Here is a 22,741-nt window from a genome sequence, read left to right as displayed (position 1 = left end):
AAGAAAAAGGAAGGGGATGTGGGAAGGGGAAGAAATCATTAAATTATGTCCTTTGTCTAGGGGCTAGCCATTAGTTCTTCTTAGGGTTTGCCTTTAACTCTGCAGATATTCCTTTCATGTCATTTGTGAAACAGATGCTTCATTACCTTCGATCTTCACTGGCTTTGGCATTTGTGGCAGTGATTCACATAGCTGCTTGTTCCTTCCTGGCCACTTTCACCAGGCTCCTTTTGCCCAGCCCTCCTCCAAGTTTTGTTAATATATTACTGTCCAAAATATAGACTTGGTGTGTTTTCTGAAAATTCTGCTTTCTCTGACATAAGAGTCAAGCATTTGGCTATTTCTATATATAAATCTTTCACTGAATCTTCTACAGACAGATGTGGTACAGTTACACCTTCCATTTGCACAGCAAAAATTCTCTGCCTTTTGGCTTTCGTGGTGATGAGAAACATTTTTGTGGCCTGTCATTCCATTTCTGTCAGCTGCCTGTTCATCTCTTCAGATTTCTGCCAGCTCTCCATGGATGTACAAGACATTTTTGTGTAAGACCATTCATAAATCCTACTTAATTTTTTAATTTTTGGTGTTGTTTTTTGGTTCTTTTTTTTTTTTTTTTTGGTCAATTTTCACTCTTGTCCCATTTGGTAAACTTAGAGATCCCTGGAATCATGTAGAAAAATCTATTTTGGTGGCCTTTCAACATGCTTGGAGCAGTAAAGGCTGGAAAAGATCATTATTTTAGAGAAGATGTTCTTGTCTGGGGGGTTCCTAGCTTGTAAATTTTTTTATTATGTTTTTTCAAAAGGTGTTTCACTGGATATATTTATCAGTTTGAAAAGTTAATGTCCTAATGCACTGTTTCTTTGACTATTTATTATACCAATAATATTCCACTGAGCAGTTTGTAATACAAAGTGACCTGGTTTCCTCTCTCTTGTCCTGATGGGACAGGATGAAAAAAACAAGAAACCCTTTAAACACATGTATTGAGTCTTCATAGAAGCATGTCAATTGTTGTAGTAATTGCTGGTGTCTAGTCACAAAAAGTTACCACAGTGATCTTATTAAAGTTAGGACATGTTGCATTCTCTTTCAATTACATTTGCAAGCTTGGCTCATTCTGCAGGGTTCACATATTAACTGTGCCAAAAAAAGTATTTTCTTAGGTGCAGCTTCCTTGAATGATTAGTCTGAGATATGTCTCTAGTATGGGCTTGAGGTGTCTTTTTTTCTGCTTTTTACTATTTACAGTAACATTTTTTCCTGGAACCTTACCAAAAAGCAAAATCCCATTAACCTGTAGGACACTTTGTTGATGTGTAAATGGAATATGTTGCCCACTCAGATTTTGGCACTTTTTGGCAGCACATGTGAGTGCATTTGGGATGTAGGTTGGGCTGTCAATATTGCACATACACAAACATGAGAACATCTGGTGCCTCCTGAGATAAGAGGGACAGAACTTGTATGTCACCTGAGATGTGCCTTGGCTACTGGGATGTTCTGGTGGTGCTTTGTTGTGTTCCATTGCCTTAAAGATTGTCAGGGAAATGAAATGTCATTGCTTAGTTACATCTGGCCTCAGTAATGTTTACACTTCATTGCACAAGAGGAGAACATCAATATACTAATGATATAAAGAGAGCAGATAACAGTGAAATGTTACAGGATTTGCAGGGAAGATGGTCTTGCTAGCTTTGCAATAATTTGTTTCTGAATTTTGAAAAGTAAAATTGTGACTGGGATTAGAGTCTGTGAATTTTGGCACTTTTCTTCTCATTATTTGGAATCCAGAATGCTACTTCCTGCTGTTATTACCTGCTGCTTTTCAAAAATAACAATGGCATCACAAACATGATTATATGGCAGGATGGCTTTCTTTTTTAGTACAGAAAGTCATAGACACAGTCTCTGGCAGCCAAATAAAGAATAGAAAATAGGGAAGAAATAGCACTTGTAGTTCAGAATAAGGAGGTTTTGGTGGATTTTTTATTATGTCAGCCATTTATAGAACAAAATCTGCATGTGCTTCAATAAAGTGTACTATGGGGTAATAATAATACATGAATTATTATTTGGGATATGAAAGAGTAGATACTACAAAAATAAATAATAATGAGGGGAAATAAGAAAACTAAAAGCAGTGAAAGGATGTCAAAGCAAGCAGAAGAGGTAGGATGATTAAGAGTAGGGAAGGCTGTTGAAGACTTGTATTTAAAATAAAAGGGTGATGTGAATTTGAAGCTAGGAATGAAATGCATGTGGCTAAACTGTGGCTCTGTGTTTCCCAATCCTGCAGATCGTGCTGTGAATGAATAAAGTCACTGCTCTTGATTTATCATACTTCTGCTTACTAGGGGAAACTTGAAAGATGGGGGTTCTATATAATTTCAGGGAGGGCTCTTAAGATGCAGAGAGATTTCTGTGGGCTCTGCATAAATACAGAACATTCACTAAGTGATTTTCAAGTGTCTTTGTTATTTTGATCTCTCTTCTGTTGCTAACAATATGGAACAGGATGGAGAATCAGTCATTTGGGTTTATTTACATTTTCAAGAAAACCAGAATATTTTTCCCACCTTAGCAGAATTTCTTAGAACCTAAGCAGAAAATTACTTGGCAAATCCTCAAAACTAAGCAAAGCTGTTGCGTTTCTGTGGTGTTTATTCTGTATTTTCTGTCCTCTCTTTCAGGTGGCCAGTGCTTCTCTTGGGGATGGAATGAACACGGGATGTGTGGTGATGGCACAGAAGCAAACATTTGTGTACCAAAAGCAGTCAAAGCTCTTGGCTGTGCAAAACAGATCTTAATTGGATGTGGGGCAGGACACTCCATGGCCCTCTGTCAAACTCCTCACTAGACCCCTGGAATCATGACATCATGGATGTGGATGGACACCTTTGGATTGTGTAGCTCAAAGGCACTAGAGGGGAAACTGCCCATAATTAACACAATAGTTGGAAACTGCAGGTATTTTTCCTAAATCCCAAAGGACCACTATGCATAAAAAGCTGTAATAGTTTAAAAATTTTTTCCTGGGTTCTTGCCACAGGAATTGACTTTCTTAGCCACAGATGGAATTACAGACATTCTACCTTGATGCAATGCAACTGAAGACAGATTTACATTTTCTTGTTCTTCTGAGAAGTCTTTGAGGAAGAAACTGACTGCTTAATGTCTTCCTGGTGTGTAAATTCAGTCTGAAGAAATGGTCTGAGATTGGTGGTTTTGTTAACATCATGAAATGTTGCACCTGCCAACTTTTACTGCGGTTGTGAGCTCCCAGCAGCTCAGAAAATTGTGTCACAAAGACATGCCAGTGAACATAACTAGATGCATACACACTTTTTAAGCAGAATATTAGGATTAAAAGAAAAGAAGCAATATAATTTAGAAGGCTGGCAAAAGGGCAAAATGAGGCTCTTTTGAACTAGCTTTGTCTTGATTAAACTGTGAAAGGAGCAGTGTTTTTCATCGATTATGTTCATCAGTTCATTATAGATTTGCAGGGATGCAGACCTGCATAAGTTATCATTAACTTCCAAACCAAAGCTGAAGTTTCTGAAGCTACTGCTTAGGGAAGGAAAACTTCTAAGAGCTCTTAGAATCAATCAAAAGGTTCCTATCAAAGGGCAGAAGTCCATTGTAGCTGTTGAGGACAGATTAATCCAAAGTAGCTCTTGTGTTCCATCTGCCTTAGAATAGGAAGACATCAAAATCTAACCAGAAAGATTTTACAAGTTCTCCAGCCTAAAAGGCTGACCAGAATGCTCCTGACAAGTTCAGGTAAGTTCTCACTTCTGTTTTGCAGCCCAGCTGAGTTGCTGTTCACAGTATGCCCGCAGCACTTGTTCCAGGTGGGGGTTTGACAGAGAACATAGGCCTATCACTTGTGGGAGAAAGGAAAAAATGTAAAATGAGATGTGTTTGCCTATTAGTAGCAAAATTTTGGAAGCTATTTATAAAACTGTTTTTTTTCCACACAAATACAGTGGATGCCATTAAACTAGATGTTTACCACCCACAGTACTTACATTTGCTGTGGTATTTAACGTATTTCAAGTTCTAACTATAGAGAATTCTACTGTGTAGTAAATGCACCTTTTAATGAGACCTACTGTTGCTAAACAGTGGTTTAATTTTTAAAGCAGGCTTGCCAAGGAAGAGGCCTTAGAGAATTATAAAATGCTCAGAGAAAGGCTCTTAGGAAATAGGACAGGAAGACCTTCTAATGATGTATCATCTTACACATGAAATAGAAGAATTAAGGTGATAATATGGGCTGCATGGGTTTCTTCAGCCTTGGTTTTACAGCAGTTGTAGTTCTTAGCTTCTCTTTCAAGAGTATTTTATTTTTCTATTCAGTAGATGAGAAACTTGAGCAGACTATGACATTGATTTTAAGTATAGATACCAAAAGAATAATCTAATGGGTCTTCTACAAAATATGTAGAATTAACGTTGTAAAATTATTTTTTTTTATTATTTTTTTTTTTTTAAATCCATGTGTTAGTTGTGGTTCTTCATGGAAATATACTGTTCCAGGCTGTAACCTCTTACACTTTTAATTATCTAAGTTGATATTTATTGACTGTTCTCAATGCCACTTTCTGGATACCAAAGCTTCTCTTTTATATGCACTGAACAGTTTCTCGTGCTTTCTTTGACAGTCCTGTCTGAGGTTTCTATTTGTGATTTCTGCAAAATCTGTGTACCAAATAAACATGTTCTCTTGCTTCAGTAATCATCTCTTCTGAATAAGTCTGTTCCTTGATTAATCACAGCCAATATGTGCCTTACATGAGGTTTACTGGACTGGACATGTTGTGACTGTGTGTGATGTAACTGCAGTTCATTGCAGAGGAGTCCAACAAATTATATAACAAATAAATGTGAATTGGGTATTTTGAATTGTTTTCAATTTTTCATGCCTGTAATGGGAACATACTTTTGGAACACAATGATTTGGGTGATAAAGTGAATAAAGAAAGGAGTATGTCAGTTTGTTCCTGGTCCTGATATGGTGTTTCATATCTGCATCTGATCTTCTTCTTTGAAAGGTGAGAATTGCATTTTTCTCTCCTTTGTTGTGCTTATATAGCTTGAAGACTTTGGGAAGTAATGGCTTTTCTTGACGTAGTGAGTGCTTTGTTATCAGTCAGGGCTTCTAGGTGCTGCTGTAGTACAGAGAGTGAATAGAATTCATTGTAGAAGGTACATGGCTGAATGTCAAAACCAAGTTGCTGCTCGTTCTTTCAGAAGTGAATGCCCTGTTTTGTATGTCAGTGGCTTTGTTTGCAGGATAAAGCACTGTACAGAATCAGCTACAGCTTTCTCTGTGAGGAAGGGAACACAGAGTGAAAAGTTCCTAATCAAGTGGAAGAAGACAACTTCCCTTGCTGATGTTAAGAGTTTATGACTGTTGCCTGTTGATAATCCTCATGGAGAAGGTCAGTCTCTGCAAGGCAAAATACAGACCCAGCGTGCTGTGGTTCATAGAGTTCTTTAACAGGTCATCTGTGATAAACAAAGCAAGAAGCCTGTTACATAAGCATTCTGCATTCTGGTTCAATTGGAAATAAACTGATAAAGTTTGTAATATATATATATTTACAAAAAGATACTGGAACAAGTTAAGCAAGTGTCTGTGCAGCTGCTCTTCCCTCCCTTTTCCTGAAGATAAGTAAACCTGCCAGTGAGTTGACATTCATGAGGGAGAACAAGTTGTGAACTGTTGACCTTCAGCCCAGAGAATTTTCAGGCCTTTGAGTGGAGGGGGAGAAGGAGAAGAAAGCTGTTGTGTGCCTTGGTGTTGTTTTAAGTCCTAAGAGATCTGCAGACGTTACTCGTGCAACCTCCATGTGCACCTGCGCAAAGACGTTCCTGTTCCATTTCAAAGAATATTGGTGGGACGATGTGTGTGTTGTGTCAGAAGTTTCTGCCTCTTGGGGGATTTGTTTGGGCCACTTGCTGGTCACTGACGTTATTTGACTTGGAGTGGCATTCTGAGTTACTTGATGCTTTTGTGCTCAGCGTGCCAGGCTGTGTATTTGCAGTGTGCTCATTTGAAAGGTGGAGGATGGTTTTCCCAGTCACTGCTCCTTATATGACACTGACTTCTCTGTCTGCATGTGGGCAGTGCTTTTGGTGTCTGAATAGTGTTGCCATCTGCAATCACCACAAAGGTCACTTCTGAATGAGTGGCAGGAGCTTTTGCTCAGATGCATGTTTTGAGCACAGAGAAAATGTGGGGAGGATGGGAGAAAGTGATTTGATTGTGCTTTTTATGGCATGTGTTGAGTCGTGAGACTTAGAGATGGGGATGGACCACTGATCAAGGAGAACAGTTTGAATGTACAAGAGAAAGGTGACCATGGAAAAACATTTAAATGAATGGCAATAGAGAGCGTGATACAGTCAGCTAAAATATAGGGAAAAGGAGGGGGAGGACAGAGCCAAGACACAGCTCCTGAGGACTTGAATAATCTTGTGGCATAACAGCATTCCAGCCTGCCGGTGTGGTGGGAGTGAGATGAGAGACAAACTATTCTGTTTGGTGGATGTTATTGTTCTCCCTCTTCCACTATTTATTTATAATAATGTGAGTGTTTGGTTCTTTTCTCATTCACAGCACATCTTGAAATGTCCAGTTCTCCTCAGCCAAAACATCTGTCTTCATCTTGCAGACTCAGAAGTATTTTGATCAGGCCTCTGATCTAGTCCAGCATTTAACCAAATACTTACTATTTTTTTCCATTTGATTCCACGAACTCTGAATCTGATTTAAACATGGTTTAAGTAATTTTGGGACTTCCAGTTCCTTTGTCCATGTTAGAGACCAAGACAATGACAGACTTTGGTCACTCGGAGTAGTTTTGATATTTTTATGGTGCATGGTAAGTCTTGGGCTTTTTCTTTTAGCTAGGTATTTTCTTGAAAAGGACTCCAGAAATTTGTATCAGTATTTGAGAGCTGCTTATGCTATTTACTACTAGCTAAAATTCCAAAGGCTTGGAATGGGTACAGCTTGGGGTTGAGAATCATCTTGTGTGGTTCTGATTGTGGTTCAAAATGTGCACAGTAGAAAAGTGTAGCTTTCATGGAATTTGCTGACAGCTCCAGCTGACACAAAGATAATTGGCCACTTTAACTTTTTACATATCAATATTTTGATACATGTGCAAAAAAGAGGTAGTACATACTTTGTTCTTTTCCTTTAGCTTTTGTGCTGTTCTTATCTCCCAGTAAATGCTGATCTTGCATGTTTTGCTCTATGTTAGAAGGAATTATAAATTGAATTTAAATGCTTTGCTCTTATGGAAATGGCCTTCTACTGGGTGAATATATCTGAAGATGTAGGTCTGTATCATGTGTACCTTTGAAATTAATTTGGAGGAACTGAATGTGTAAAGCCCTTGTTTTGTAACCCATGTAGATGTTAAAGGACTGAAGTCAGGCACAGTTTTGATCTATTTGTGCATTTCATTCAGGTTCATCAGTCAGTTGTCTCAGCATTCACCTGTTTTTAATGCAGCAGCAGTTTTTACTCATCAGTGCCTCTGTAAAACATCAAAATAGAGTATATGACTGAAAATATTCAGCAGTAAAAATAGTCTCTGTATTTGAATCATGGCCTGGATGAACCACGTGTTTCCTTGTGGGAGAGTGAGGAAGCATAAATTTAGAGTATTGGGAGAACACATTCTTCACCTTGATTGGAAACAAGAACAACAAAGTAGTTAATCCTGAATAAAAGCTGGCTGAAAGATGAGAAAATTCAGGGGTGACATTTATTTTGCAAAATTTTCTCTGGCATTTTTGTTTTGTGACATGTTGGATTTCATCTCATTTCCAGATGTACCTTTGCAGGTTAGTAGGGATGGAGTGTAAGTCCAATTCTCGAGTTGGCAGGCCTCTCTCTCAGGTCATTTCCAGCTTCCTCATCTGTTTCCAAGCTGCTTTGCCTGTAGACCACCTGATTATCCAGATACTATTCAACCTTGGTGGGGAGTTCTGTCTTCAGGTCTTGGGGTCGAGACTTTGTAAGTGGAGTTTCAGAATTTCAATTCGATATTGTTCCAATACTCGCTGGTCACCATAATTCTTTTAAGTATATGTGAACACTTTGCAGCAGGCTGCATTTTTTTTTCTTTTGTATTTAGAAGCAAGGCCAGGAATTGGGAGATTTTTGATGTTCTGACATGACTTTAGTTTTTGGCTGCAAATGTCAAGTAAGTTTAGCTTTTGTTTTTACTGATTTGAATGCATGAAGACATGTGGAACCTAAATTAGGGCAGCAGAGGAGTTGCCAATCAGTAATGAAAATACTCTGTCATTTTAACTGTGTGGGTGCTTAATCATTTTCCATAATAATCTTCTGCTCTAAAGTACAAAAGAAAAGGAATTCCTAGAGGGGCATTGTGTTCTTCTGCAGACAGAGAAATATGGCACCTTTTAAATAATGAAGAGATGCTTCTCACCTCTGGTGCCTTAATTCTGAGTGGATTATAATAACTATTCCTTCTTAAATATGGCTTTTCCTCTTTTGAGATCAGAACATGATGGAAAGAGCATAATGCCACAGAAACAGAAGCTGAGGCACAAAAAATTAAACTGGCCCAACCAAGGTAACCCAGCGTGTCCACACGTGAGTCAAGAATAAAATTCCCATTTCCTGAGTCCCAGGCCAAGGCTCTACCTTGTAGGCTAATGGCTCTTGAGGATTATTTTGAGTTAATCTCACTGCCATTCTTTCAGCCTCTCCTTGCTCTTCTTTCCCACTCACTGCTAGTTGCTGTTTCCAGTGTTCCTGCTTGCATAACCCGTTTTCCAAACTCATCCTGTGTCCTTCTCCTTTCCCACCTCCTGAGCACTGCCTTTCCTCCAGGCACCCACTTGCACTGACACCACCCCAGCAAAGCGTGGCCCCTGCTGAGCTGCTCTCCCAGGCTCTGAGCCTCGTCTGCTGTTGTGCTGGTGTGACTCACAGTCAGCAGCCTCTGCACAGGCTGTGTCATCCCTGCTGAGCCCTTGGAGTCCAGAGGCAGTGCAGGTACCTCAGAGTGACAGCTGAGCTAACACAAATGCAACGTTTTGCCTTTTGCTGCCCAAGGAATCTCTAGCTTGAGCAGCAGGAAAAACGAGGGAAGCCTTGGAGCACACGCTTTTAATACTTGGTACCTGGAGATGTTTGGACCTATGCACTTACATGAAGTTTTTTAAATGTTCAAGGGAATGCTGAGAGTTGAAAACCTAGCTTTGCCAGGCTGAGACAGGGAAGATATCTTGTTATGGCATGTGCTTTGTCAGATAAAGATAGTCAAGAAATGCAGTTCTGGACCTGTTTTTGAACATTCAGTGCAATTTGAATTCAAATGTTGTTATTGATTACAAATGAACACTTGTATTTCCCTAGGAGAAAAATTGGACACTTATAGTCCTAGATAAATGCAGAGGTTTTGGTGGTTCTGAACACACAGGTATTTTATGCCCAAACTCAAGTCAGCAAGTGACTTAAAAATAACCTACATAATTTGAGCATGTTTTCCTGAAGTGAAGGGAGTTTGTGTGTGAGCTCAGAGGCAAAATTCCTTCCAGGATTTATATGGAAAGCAGAAAAGTAGGCTGCCTTGTTTTGAAACTATGAAAGGGACATGCAAACTGGCAGGGTAATATCTTCAGGATATCTTTTTTGTGAGCAGCTCTGTGCTCAGTTCTTTTTTGAATGCTCTTGCCTTAGCCCTGATTGCTCTCTTCTGTATTTCAGTCGGCTCATTTGTCCTAGCAGACATTTGTTTCAGTGATGTATTTTTTTTTTGGCCCTGAAACTTTAAGGAGAGAGGAGGCAATTTACATGAAAAATCACTTTATCCAGATTAATGACTGCTGCACTTGACTGTTATCACAGTGGTTTCAGCTAGTTTTTTTTTTTTTTTTTCTATTGGAGTGAGAAAGCAGAAACCTCTTCTCAGAAATTTCTTCTGTCTGAAATTGCAATTGTGGAGATACATTAGGTTGGTCCAGAAAAAACTAGTACCTTCATGCAGTCAGAGGAAAAGCTGTGTATGTAGAAGGTGTGGTTGAGCTTTAAATGTTACCAAGTAATAAGGCACTAAATAATTTCCAGTGGGTTCAGATGAAGGGCCAGCACTGGTTCTTAGAGCTGGGAACTCACTGCTGAAAGCCGAGTTTACAGAGGAGGAAACACAAATGTCCCTTTACAGCAGGAAACAGGCAGAGTGTAACTGAACTGCAAAACCAACTTCTGCTCTTACTTGCCATGGTGTGAACTCAGAAGTAGCTGGTGGCATTACTGAAGCCCGAAGTCAGAATCTACCCACATGGATAGTCTTAATGTTTTAATAAAGACGTACCTCCTGTAGAGAGAGAGGGGGCAGGCTTGAAGGAATTAATGTTTTAATCATAATACCCAAGAAAAAGCTTCTTAACTGATACCCGAGAAAAAGCTCCTTAACTGCAAGGCAGCTGGGATGATGTGGTAAATTTCCCTTAGGATTCAATGCAACAGCTTCTGAGATATTCTACTTCTTGTGTTTCCCTCTCACTCTGTGTTGTCAGAGCTGCCACTGCTGTGCAAGGGGACTGTGGGGTCAAACAGATCTTAAGCTATAGAGCATCTTTTGAAGGGCAGTGGATGGGAAGCGTGGTTCTGTTTCTGAAGGGTCTATAAAAGTCACCCAGAAAACTTGGTTACCTCAAATCAGAATGAGCCGAGAGGGGAACATAAATGAAAACGAAAGTGGGGAATGTAAAAAAATAGCACAGAATGAAAGTTGTTCTCTAAGGCACAGGTAGATGCAAAGTGCAGTGGAAGGTAAAGACCTACATGGGATTTACAGGGCTGAATTGTTGGTGTTCCTTATGGTAATGAAGAATTACCACTGGGCCCTTGAGTCAGTGTTAAATAAAAAATGGGGCAGATGAATCTATTTCTGGATTTTTAATACGTTATAAGAGGAAAAGTTGTTCATTAAGCAAATCCTGGATGAATCTGGATCTTACCTCTGGAGGTAAGAAATTTATCTTCTGAGAATTACAGTATAGAAACAGTGTGAGAAAAATAGTTCTTGGGAGAAACTAAAGCAGAAATCAAGAACATAATGCTGTATCAAGGACTACAAGGGAGTTCTCTAATTATGTACAGCTTGAGGTCTTCCTTGTGTTTCTCTTGGAGTAGAGTTTTGTGATGACAAGGTCCAGCTGCAGTTGGGTTTTTTTGTGTATAATTTAGCACTTACCAGAGCCAAGAGTGTTTCTTCTGGGTTTTTTTTGGGTTTAATCTCTATTTCCTCCAGACTGTAGGGATACTATTCCTTTACATTTCCATTCCCATCAGTAGTTGCAGATGCTGTAGCTTGCCTAGAAGATTGCCAGCTCTTTTGAAGTTCCTCATGTGAGGATAAAGGTGTGTATCTTTCCTTTATAGAAGTACTTTACCAAAAATGCTCAGGCAACTAGAATGCTGTTGGCACATAGTCCATAGTTGTCATCTAAAATAAAACTTAATCCCATTGTGTTTCTCAGTTCTTAATGGTGCATGTTTTGTGTGGCAAATCAAGTGTGACTCGGACACCTGGATTTCTTTCAGGTTCAGATCAGGTGCACTGGTGTGGCTCAGTGATGGACAAGTGAAGGACGGGGCCCGAAGAAGTAAGAAAAACTGAATTCATTTAATCAGCTAAAAAGACAAACATTTATTATTGTTGGGGAGGGAAAAGGAAGATACCTAGATCATTATAGGGGTTTTTAATCTTCCCTTGTAAAATTACTAATGGTGTGAATTCTTTAGACATCGGTTGTATCAAGTGTTTGCAGGCTTCATTTATTATCTACTAACCAAAATTAGCATTGTAGAACCAAAGCAATACCAAGCTTTTCTCCTACATTTCTGTTGAGAACACTGTATTTATTCAAGATTTTAGAAGCAAGTCTCTGGAAACCCCTGATTGCTTCAGAAAAGGATTCCCCTTTACACTATACAGCAGGCACTGAAACCATGATACAAAATTTATTTTCATGCTAGAATTGTTTTGCATAACATTGTGCATGCATTTTACTCAGTACTAAATTGCATACAATGCTGTTGTCTTGTTTCTTAAACTTTGAGACCATTTATACTTGAGTATTTTCCTGATTTTGTACTATAAGTCCCAGTTTTAAAATAACACCTCTTTTGTTTAAAATTCATACTGATTACTTAATATGAACAATTTATGAAGGGTCTTTACGTTGGATCTATACATCAATAAAATACAACATAACCAGAGCTGGAAAATTAACCAGCTGTTACTGTCAGGTCCGAAGGAAGGTCCCATGTGTCACAAGCATGCCAACAAAAACAGACAGGAAAAAGTTTTTCTTACTTTTATACACTTCTAGTTGGATTAAAAGTTCTTGATTTCCATGTCGGTGTGATGAACTGTGAAGGCGTGGTCAATATGACCGATGACTGCCTGATTGCACTTTTTAAAACCATTACTCTTTATCTTGTATACAAAAAGAAGCGATCCATAGCAAAGAAATGTACAGTTTTATAATGTTTTACATTTTCGCTACAACAATGTATGTAAAAGTAAAGAGCTTTGAAAGAAAATATATAACTTTGCTTTTTTTTTTTTTCCTTTTTTCTCCTTAATCATACATTTGCAGTGTTTCTTGTGTGTGTGTTGTTTTGTTGTTTTGTTTTCGTGGTTTTTTTTTTTTTTTTTTCAGTTTTGTCTTCATGCAAGTCATGCTTTGGAACAAAAAAATAGATTTAAAAAAAAAAAAAAGATCTTCTACAGTTTTGTTACATTTTGGCCGTAGAAAAAGCCTGCATCTCTAGTACAACTCCAGAACCACGAAGAATCATCCATAAAACCTGCATGGAGCGAGTTAACTTTGTCCAAATGAGAAGGTCTTCTATGCCTGCACAGTTCCACAGAGATGTTTATTAGCCATCAATGTTCATCTCCATCTTGCCTTGTCAGGTCACTCTGACTGCCTCTGTTGGCATATATTTAGCAATGACTGGACTTTCTTTGCAAAGATCTGCATGTAAAGAATACAATCAGTACTTGAGCTTCTTCCCTGCGCTTTTCACATCAAGCTCGGCATCTTAGTGTTAAAGGAAGGAGGAAAAGGTGAAATAGCTACATGCAGAGGCAGCCATATTCTTCTTCAACAGGATTTTTTTTCCCATGCAGTCAGCCAGACTGAGACCTCTCTACAGTGTGTCTGAGTATTGCTTTCAGCTTAAAATAGGTGCCCATGCAAAGTTTCATCCTACTGTGCTTGTTTGCTCAAACTCCTGCAGGGTTCCTATGGCTCAAAAATATCCTGAGAAAAGCAAAATCTTCCATCGTTGGCATGTTTCAGCATCGACTATACGCCTAACCCATTCCATACAGAACCAGTAGATCCACCATTAGCCACAATAAGCATATGCTAGCAGGATGCACCAGGAAGGAAGCCATCTGGTGCATCTACCCTTCATCCTATGTAGAGATACCATGCAGCACGTATGGCCCACCAGTACTACGCCAATGCCTGCCTATTGTCATCTGAGTGCTATTTAGGAGTGTTGTCACCTAAGCATCAGAAGTAACACCGTTTGCAGCAGGTGCTACTGTGAGACATTGCATCTTCAGACTTAGTCACCTGGACTATATGCAACATCGCATAGGCTAATTGAAAGTAAAGCTTTTTAGACCATTCTCTGCTACTGATCCATGCTACAAAATAGATGGGATGGGAGACCAAGAACGTCTCACTGGGCTAGGAGAGCTGTAGGGCGCAGACACTGAGGATAATCCTATCGCTTTTCCACTTATGCCAGCTATGCTGTTAAGGCTCCGTGACATTTCGTAACCTTCATTTAAAAGAAAAATGCAAAGTACAGCATTGGATCAATGACAGAATGGACTAAGAATGAGGTCAACATTGTAGCCAGTTCAATAGCATCTGCATGCACGGACATGCCGAGAGTAGTATCGCTTGCAACATGACTCAGAAGGCCGTTGGAATACAGAAAAAAATTAAAATATATACATTTTAAAAAAAAATCATCATTTCTCAAGATGGTCAGGTTATGTAATTGATCCTACAGGCAGCAACATGGTTGTACCCTAAAAAAAAGAAGAGTCAGTGGGAGGGATTTTTTTATGTCTCCATCATACACTCACACATACCTCTCCCTTCCACTTCATGCATTGTGACCTCAGGCAAAATAATGATTTGTGGTATCTTTGTGGGGCAGGAGGGGGGCAAGGCAGCAAAATCCATATAATTGAATGTGTTGCTATAGAGATACTACTCCTTTGTTCTCAGCATTAAAAAAAAAAAAAATTAAAAAAAGAAAAAGAAAGAAAACAAAATTGCATGCATTCCATTTCCCTCCCTCCCTCCCTCCCCGCCTTGTTTTTCAGGCATGCACGTAAACAGCTCAGCAAGTGTAGAGAGAGTTGCACAAACTATGGATGAAATTCTGTTGAAACAACAATTAAGATGCTCTCAACATGTTTCAAACAGGCCAACAATATGCTGACGTATATTACTCTTTAGCCAACCAGCCTCTGTTTCATCCAGGAACGAGAGGAGGTTGCAGTGCATCGTGAAAACCATACATTCCCCATCCCAAAGGATGTGCCATTTGGAGTGTTCCCCTGATCCACTGGAACCACCTGAACTCGTCCAGGCTGAATGAACACGGCCAATGCTTATCCAATACAGAATCAAGTAAAACACTTTGCTACAAAGGTAAATTTTAGAGGATATACTTTCATATGAAAGTCTTGTGGTCCTACTATATCTTTGTTGATGATAAGCTTTAGACTTATAAATACATACACTATCTATTAACTGGCATTTACTATAACTATTGCCCATCATACAATGGCACATGGGAATTCTATACTCCATACTCAGTGTATGGTTATGTCATACAATCTTTGCAGTTTTAAAATATTGATTCTATCTTATACTATATACAGTACACCAGTGGTAAACACTGATTTGAAGAGAGTGAATTCTTTTCCAATTTTCTCATTCCTTATCAACTTTGATGCATACAAATGTAATTTTGGGTTTGTATGGTTGCCTCACACTAAATTATTTAAGCAAAACAGTCTCTTTTAAGAAGGGAAGGCTTTTTAATGGAATTTTACTTCTGTTGCTAAATTGATTATTCTGACCATTAGCAAACTACTTCTGAGAGACTTGTACCTGTCAGAAGTCTGAGAAACTAACTAATAATGATTTATTTATGAAAGGATTTTAGATGGATTATTTTCTGATTTTCAGACACCCGTGCCAACAGATGTTCATGCTTTTCCTTCTCTATTGAACTAACCAGCTATGAATAACCAAATATTTTATTTTAGTGCTCTGTTAAGGTCACTAAATAATAATTTCTTATTTTCTTGAGTATGTTTTGCTTTTGTGTTTTATCTCTTCTGTCTGCCACCTCCAAGTCTGTGCTCCTCAGAGTCTGGTAAGCTCTGCGAGCTTTCCAAGTGGCAAACTTTCATCGCTATGATTCATTAATTGGTCTTTCCTTACGGGATGGGCTAATTTAAGAGCATAGTAGAGCATCCTCCACTAAAGCTTCCTGCACCAGTTGGGGTGGAAGACTCGACTGCCTAGCATAGCTGCATGGGGTAGTTACAGCTCCTCAGGCTTTTCTTTCTGAAAGAAATAGGTTAGAAACTCCAAATGCAGACATCAGGTGGTGGTTTCCAGCCCAAACGTGCATCTCTACAGCAAGCGCACTACTGCGTGCTACAGCTAAGTTGACTTTCTCTTCGTTATTTAAACCGGTTGCTAGCTACATGGTTACAGGGCCCCAGCTACATACCCTTTCTTATTCCTCCATCAGGCGGGCAGGGATATTCCCCGGTTGATAAGAGGAAGCAGGGTCCATATCTCTCCCGAGTGCCAGAGCGGGTAAAGGGCAGGCCCTCATCAGGCGTAATAGCCTGGTCTATGTGGGGACAGTCTTCGTTTGCCAGCGCCGCCTTGGCCACCTCACCATTCAGTTTCGAATCTTCAAACATATAAGCAGAAGGCTATTGAAACACTATGCACTTTTTATTAGAGTTCCAGCTGCAAATTAAGGGTTCACAGCTAAAGACTTCTATAGCGACACTCTAAAAGGTAGCACATCTGTCCTAGACACTGCGTTCATGTGCACTGCACCAAAATAAAATAAAGTCTGTTAAGTGGGAGGAGAAACAAAAGATGATCCCGTTAGGTGTGACAGCAGCCACCTGTAGGTCCGCACTGAGGGGCCCTTTCAGAAAGGGGCGTGCAGTGGTTCCTAGTCCTGCGAGCAGAAGACCGCGGTTAGAAATCAGAGTATGTTTTCGCATGACATCGGATGGTGCATGGATGACCTGTTTGTCATGGAGCCTACTGTTGCTCAGAGCTCTGGAGAGGCAGTGGACTGAGAGTTGTGTTGGAGTATTTGAGTATATTCTGTTTGTGCTGGTTTACACCCGTGTGCGGTATTACTGAGGGGGAAATTCCTGCTCTTCCCCTCCCCAAAATTTACCCAGATGGTTTTATAGCATTTCCGGTATCAGTCATGCAGAATGGCTGTACAGGTTTTAGACACACAGAGTACGTTGCGTATGGAAATACGACAGCAGAATGTGGATTTAAAGAAAACCCAATCCATTTTCTGATGTTCTCCTCTGAAACATATACAGTATTGCAATGCCAGCACAGGACACTACATACACAAAACACTACAGCAGGCCATGAATTTGGAAACTAGATAGAGTAAAATTTACTCTTGGCTGTAAATAATGAAAATAGGTTGTCAGATTTACCCATTTTGCTTCACACATTCCCATGAGGATAGACTGAAAATTATATGTTTTCTCTGTGTGACTGGTTTTTACATTTATAAAACAATTTAAAGTGCTATTTACTGTAGGATTTTTTTTTTTTTTGGGGGGGGGGTTTGGAAGTGCAAATTAGTGTATTGAGAATATACTCGAAATATGGCACAGCTCGATATGAGTATTTTGGTTGAAGGGAGGGGAAAACAGTAAAAATGTGCTTTCTGAAGCTCCACAAACGCCGATATGTTAACTGAGTGGTACTGGCAGCATCCTACACCTCGGTTGCACAATGCTTATTACCTAGACACTGTAAGGCAATGGGTGATCCTGCAAGTCTTTAAGGAAAGAAACTCAATGGATAGACTTAATTTCAGTTCCCCTTCTACATCCATGTACTAGCTTGTTCTAAATGCTATATAATATTGTCATTTAATTTGCAATTATTTTGAAGCCACTAATAAAATAAACCTCAAAGAAAAAAACGTACAGTTAGGTAGGGTTTGGAGGTATGATTTCAATCCTCTGATGGACAACAGATGAGTAGAAGGCAGAAGCATTTTCAAGTTATGCTTGTTTCTTTACACACACACACACACACACACACACACACACACAGATGTACATGACACAAACTATGCACCTATCATGCACCAGTAATTGCATTCTAGGCAATTACTTTTCTATTTAGATGTCACTGGTTTGTCACAACATAAAAAGTTGCTGCACATCTCACCTCTGCCTCCATTTTTCTCTGGGCAGAATCAGCTACTTATTTCCCCCGAGAGGGATGTAGAAATGTTTTGTTTTGTTCTGTGGGCAATGAAATAATTAGGTCTCTTAATACATTTAAAAATGTGGCAGAAGCCATAGGGGCATTTTAATACTTGTAGACACTAATTTCAATAGGATTCTTAAGTTTTAAGATTTCACTGAGTTGCAATTCCTTTCTGTTCATAATAATCACTGCTATTTAATGCCACTCTGAATAAAAACCTGGCACGGCTGCCATAGAAACTGTGACACTGCAGGTACTGAGCTGTGTATTTAAAAATCACTTAACTGTGTTTGGGGAGAGCTGCAGTCCTCCTGGGGAGGAGCAAAGAACTGGGCTGCTTCATAAGCCTCTACTGCTACAAGCTGGTGACTCTAATCCTAAAATGAGGGAGGCAGCTGAGTCAGCAGAGCTACACAGTGAAACCTCAGACATCCACTGCTGCTCCTGAGCCCAGGTTTGCAAATGAAATTCTTGGTGATCGAGGGCAAATTGATCCTTTTCAGGAGCTCAAAACAACTGAGCAGAGTGGTTGTGGGTCAGGCTGCTCACAGGTAATAGCCATTGATTCTCTTGGAAGCAGCTTGCAGGCTCTGTTGTGCTTGAATGGCAACAAAATTGACCTTCTTCAAATTAATTTCTTAAACTGCATTATAAATCTGTAGTAGCTTGAGCTGGAACTTGCTCTTACAGTCTCTTCAGGGTCCCTTAGTGCTGATGATTTTTCCTCTATGCTTGTTAAAATTCCACGACCTTGTTATTTTATTTCCATTCAAGAGGAAGAGAACAGAGTAGCTGGAGATGTGGGAAAATTACTGAACTATCCTATTAATCTATTAATGTCCCTTGAACATTACAGTCACAGGCCATGCCTTAGGGATCACATTCTGAATAATGCTAACCCACAAAGACAACTTGGGCGAATATTTAGGAAGTAGAGAAGTTGCCAGCACAGAACACTATTGCTGGTGTATATAAGTAAGTACTAAGTAGAATTGTTGTGTTCCAAACCACTGGCTACAGCACCTAATTCTCTGGATGTATGTGATAATCTGTTACAGGAGTAAAGAAAACATAAACATCACTGATGCCATCAGTCCACAGTTAGAAGTTTCCATTCTTTTAACTAGAAAATTGACATGCTGAACAATTTTAGGAATAAGGTCTAAAGATGGGTTGAAATTACATTATTTCAGGTTGATTTTTTAAGTTTCCATTTGCATGTTTGCTTTTTCCAAGACTGACCCTGTGATTGAGAGAACTACAGAAAAAGAAAAACTATGCAAGCATTGAGTCTGAATCTAGTTATACTAATGGTGCCTAAAGCTTCTAAGGGTTGATTCTGGCCTACCAAACTCATGAGTCCTTCCATCCCTGCTAGCAGAATCTGAATTAGGCTCATACAGCATTTTTTGTTCTTTAGGTTTTGTTCTATGAAGAGAAGTCAATATTATCATCTCTGTTTTACAGATGGGTAAAACTACCGTACAGTGAGGTGACTTGCCTACTGCTATGTAAGAGGGTATTTGCAACAAAATCTTCCAACTCTCAGCTTGGCACCTTATCTTCCTAATTGTCCTATCTATGCATACCTAGCTAACTGCACAAAACATTCTCCTGCAGAGCCTGAGAGGGTGAAGAAAGTATTCAGCATATTTCCCAGGTGAGTAGTTTGTGTAATTTGTGTGGCTTCCATTTTTTTTTCCCCTCTCTCATCCCTCTTCATTTGTAGAAAAGTACATTAAAATGCCTTGTGTATTTCCAAGCAAATGCTGGATTTCAAAATGGAAGGAAGGAGTTCTGAAAAATATCCCTACTTACAAGAACTGCTGGATTTTGCATTAGTGTACTCTGCTTATTGTGGAGAAGCACAGTAGAGCTGCCCATGTACCTGCTGCTGCTCCATTACTCATCTCTTTTGCCACAGCAAATGGTTGCAAATTGTTACAGTAGTTTTACCAGTGCTGCTGGTTTTGATCATAAGCAAGAGTCTGACACCGACTCTCCAACTATTTGAACTGTACCTTATGTTCAGAGTATCAGTGGACATGATTGTATGATATTTTTTTTCACCTCAGTCTATGCTTAGAAATGTGGCACTTGTGCTGAAATGGTTCCTGCACAAGGAAATTTACCCCAGTCCTCTTCCCTGGAGCCATTCTCCAGCAGCTGCCAAGAAACAAGTTTCTGGCCTACCTTTCTTACTGCAGGTATTGTCAGGAGTCATGTTGTGGTCAGGGGTGGTGCTTCATCTCAGGATTGTAACTGTATGTTTTTTTCTTTGTAGCTGTGCCCCCAAACTCCCACGTCTTTCTCTCCCATGTATCTGCAGACCTGTGCAGTAATCACTTACTCCAAAGACTGGATGAGTTGAAAGGTACTCTCAGAGAGGATAATTTTAAGTGTTTACAGGATCACTTTGACTGAAACAGGGCTAAGATAAACCTCACAATCCATAGCAAGGTATCCAAGCATAGTCACCTATGAGTCAATATCTGAACAAAAGGACCGTGACAGATTTGTCCACATTCTGCTGAAGAAGATGGGGTTTTCTCAGCTCTAGATCAGAAACACAGCGAATAAGAAACATAGTTTTGGTATTTTGGTCAAATGAGGTGACTGACAATTTCCTCCAGAACAGAGACAGTCTTGCTCCTCCCCTTGTTTAAAGGTTGAAAGAGATAAGGACAGAGCTTGAGTACCTATAACTGTCCTAAACAGAGATTGGGGTGACTTCAGAGCTTTGCAGCCTGCTTCAAGAGAAGGGTTTGAGAGGCAGGAAGCAGGCAGGAGCAGCTGAGAACAGGGCAAGGAAAGTAAGTTGTTTGAAAGATGAAGATTTTGCCACTGGGGACATCTTCTCTGAGTAAAGTTACATTTCACATCCCCACCCCACAACACCTAAAAAATACCCTAACACTTCTCTATATCCCAACTGTGCTCTTATAGTCCTGATCCAAACCTGGGACAGCCATTATTACTGTCTGTGGACAGTCCCACTCCTGATCAATTGAGTGTCCTTTGGTTCTTTTTCAGAACATGAGGGTCATTTTCATTTTAAATGTGTCACTAACTCTAATATTTACAGTAGCTGCCTGAAATGTTTTATGAAGAAGGATCTCCATAAAGTTCCCTAACAGCAGAGACCTTTAATCCAGCTGGCTCCCTGAAGAAAAGATGGGTATGTGTTCCATGAATTAATTACTCTTCTGCATTTCAATCCTCTCACACTCTCCTGGTGATGTAAAAGGGTTGTTACTGTGGCAAACATTATCTGTGTCATACTCTGCTGGCAATGGGAAATTCTTCTTGGGATGATGGGTTTCCCTGGCTTTTGGGATCGTGACAGAAAGCGACAGGAGCAGGGGTGGCACGGCTGAGGTGAGGGAGGAGAATTGCTGTGCTTAGCTTTTCTTAGCTACAAGGCTCTTATCTGGAAGTGGGAAGTAGAGCAGCCGTGAGGCTGCTGGAGGACAGATTTCCCAGCTGTCTTTTTCTTTAAAAAAAAAAAAAAAAAAAAAAAGATTTTACATTCCTTTTTGCATGCTGGTTTTGCAGCATCACTTTTGACTGATAATTCTTGTGCTAAGTAAATGATTATGATGAAATCAGGAGCAGGAATTCAAATATTCCAAGATACTTACTTTGATTTGTGGAGGAATTAAGAGCTGCTTGATATCTGAAAATATCCATTGACTTTATATCCCTAGATTTTACTTCCCTAGTGAGCCAGCTAGGGAATATACCTCACTGGATCTGTTGTTTGTGAACAGAGAAGGACTTGTGGGTGACATGATGGTTAGAGGTGTCTTGGGCATAGGAATTATGAAATGATAGAGTTTTTGACTCCTAGAGAGTAAGGAAGGGAGGCTGGCAGAACTGGTACCTTGAACTTCCTGAGGCAGACATTAGGAGCATGGTTGACAGAGTCCCTTGGGAGGCAATACTGAAGGGCGGGAAAGTCAGGAAGGCTGGACATTTTTCAATAAGGAAATCCTAAAGGCACAGGGACAGGCTGTCCCTGTGCACCAAAGAATGAACCAGTGAAAGGAGACCAGCCTGGCTGAACAGGAGTTTTGGCTGAAGCTCAGGAAAAAAAAGGTGACTTTCACCTTTGGAAGAAGGGGTAGGCAGCTCAGGATGACTACATGGATATCATGAGGTCATGCAGGGAGAAAATTTGAAGGGCCAGAGGCCAGCTAGAACTCAATCTGGCTATTTCCATAAAAGACAATAAAAATCTTTCTGTAAGTATATTAGCAACAAAAGGAGAGCTAAGGAGAATCTCCATCCTTTATTGGATGTGGGGGAGATATAGGGTGACAGAGGATGAGGAAAAGGCTGAGCTGTGTAATGCCTTCTTTGCCACAGTCTTTAATAGTCAGGCAAGTTTTATTCTGGGTACTCAATCCCCTGAGATGAAGGACAGGAATGGGGAGCAGAATGAACCTCCCATAATCCAAGGGGAAATGGTCATTGAGCACTAAGACACAAGTTTTCAGGCCAGAGGGGTCCACTCAAAGGTAGGGAGGGAGTTCATGGAATTGCTCACTGAGCCACTTTCAATCCTTTATCAGCAGTACTGATGCACTGGGGAGATTGACAAATGTTGTACTGAGTTACAAGAGTGGCCAGAAGGAGGATCTGGGGAGCTACAGGCCTGTCAGCTACAGACTTTGGTACCTGGGGGGGTCACGGAGCAGATTGTCCTGAGTGTCACATGCAGGACAACCAGGGGCATCAGGCCCAGCCAGCACAGGTTTAGGAAACACAGATCCTGCTTGGCCAACCTGATCTCCTTCTATAACAAAGTGACCTACTTACTAGGTGAGGGAGAGGTTTCCTACAGCATTCTCCTAGAGAATTTGTGTGCTCTGTTCATTGGGTAAAAAACTGTCTGGATGGCTGAGCCCAGAGACTGAATGTGGGTGGATTCCATCTGGCTGGGGCATGGTCACCAGTGTTCCCCAGGGCTCGGTGCTGGGCCCAGCACTGCTCAGCCTCTCTCTCAGTGATCTGTCTGAGGGATGGAGGCAGCCTCAGCCAGCTGCAGACACTCCAGTGATCTGTCTGAGGGATGGAGGCAGCCTCAGCCAGCTGCAGACACTCCAGTGATCTGTCT

General features: G+C 40.2%; 2 protein-coding genes across 13 annotated transcripts in view; one reads left to right on the top strand and one right to left on the bottom strand.

Moving 5' to 3' along the window:
• Positions 1–4,750, top strand: part of SERGEF (secretion regulating guanine nucleotide exchange factor) — a 141,147-nt gene extending 136,397 nt beyond the window's left edge. For 4 of the 5 annotated variants that reach the window (XM_085581480.1, XM_021525636.4, XM_085581481.1 and 1 more), the window contains one exon: positions 2,697–4,750. In XM_085581480.1, coding sequence (XP_085437606.1) covers positions 2,697–2,813 — 117 coding nt within the window. In that variant the 3' untranslated portion in view covers positions 2,814–4,750. The remainder of the gene's footprint in view (positions 1–2,696) is intronic. The other variant, XR_014955961.1, reaches the window with a different exon arrangement.
• The window catches only part of KCNC1 (potassium voltage-gated channel subfamily C member 1), a 129,529-nt gene that overhangs the window by 11,416 nt on the left and 95,372 nt on the right, over positions 1–22,741 (bottom strand). The window contains exons 3-4 of one of the 8 annotated variants that reach the window (XM_021525632.4): positions 15,857–16,045; positions 12,013–14,129 (exon numbers count right to left, since the gene is read on the bottom strand). The exons of 1 other annotated variant lie outside the window; for it this stretch is intronic. In XM_021525632.4, coding sequence (XP_021381307.2) covers positions 14,086–14,129; positions 15,857–16,045 — 233 coding nt within the window. In that variant the 3' untranslated portion in view covers positions 12,013–14,085. Of the gene's footprint in view, positions 1–12,012; positions 14,130–15,856; positions 16,046–16,066; positions 16,325–22,741 lie in introns of those variants that run through there. 6 more of the 8 variants (XM_021525630.4, XM_021525633.4, XM_021525631.4 and 3 more) reach the window with 6 other exon arrangements.

Source organism: Lonchura striata, chromosome 5, assembly GCF_050655825.1.
Source record: "Lonchura striata isolate lonStrDom1 chromosome 5, ASM5065582v1, whole genome shotgun sequence".
Classification (NCBI taxonomy): domain Eukaryota; kingdom Metazoa; phylum Chordata; class Aves; order Passeriformes; family Estrildidae; genus Lonchura; species Lonchura striata.
Note: the sequence above shows the minus strand (reverse complement) of the source record. Positions and strands in the feature narration are given on the sequence as shown.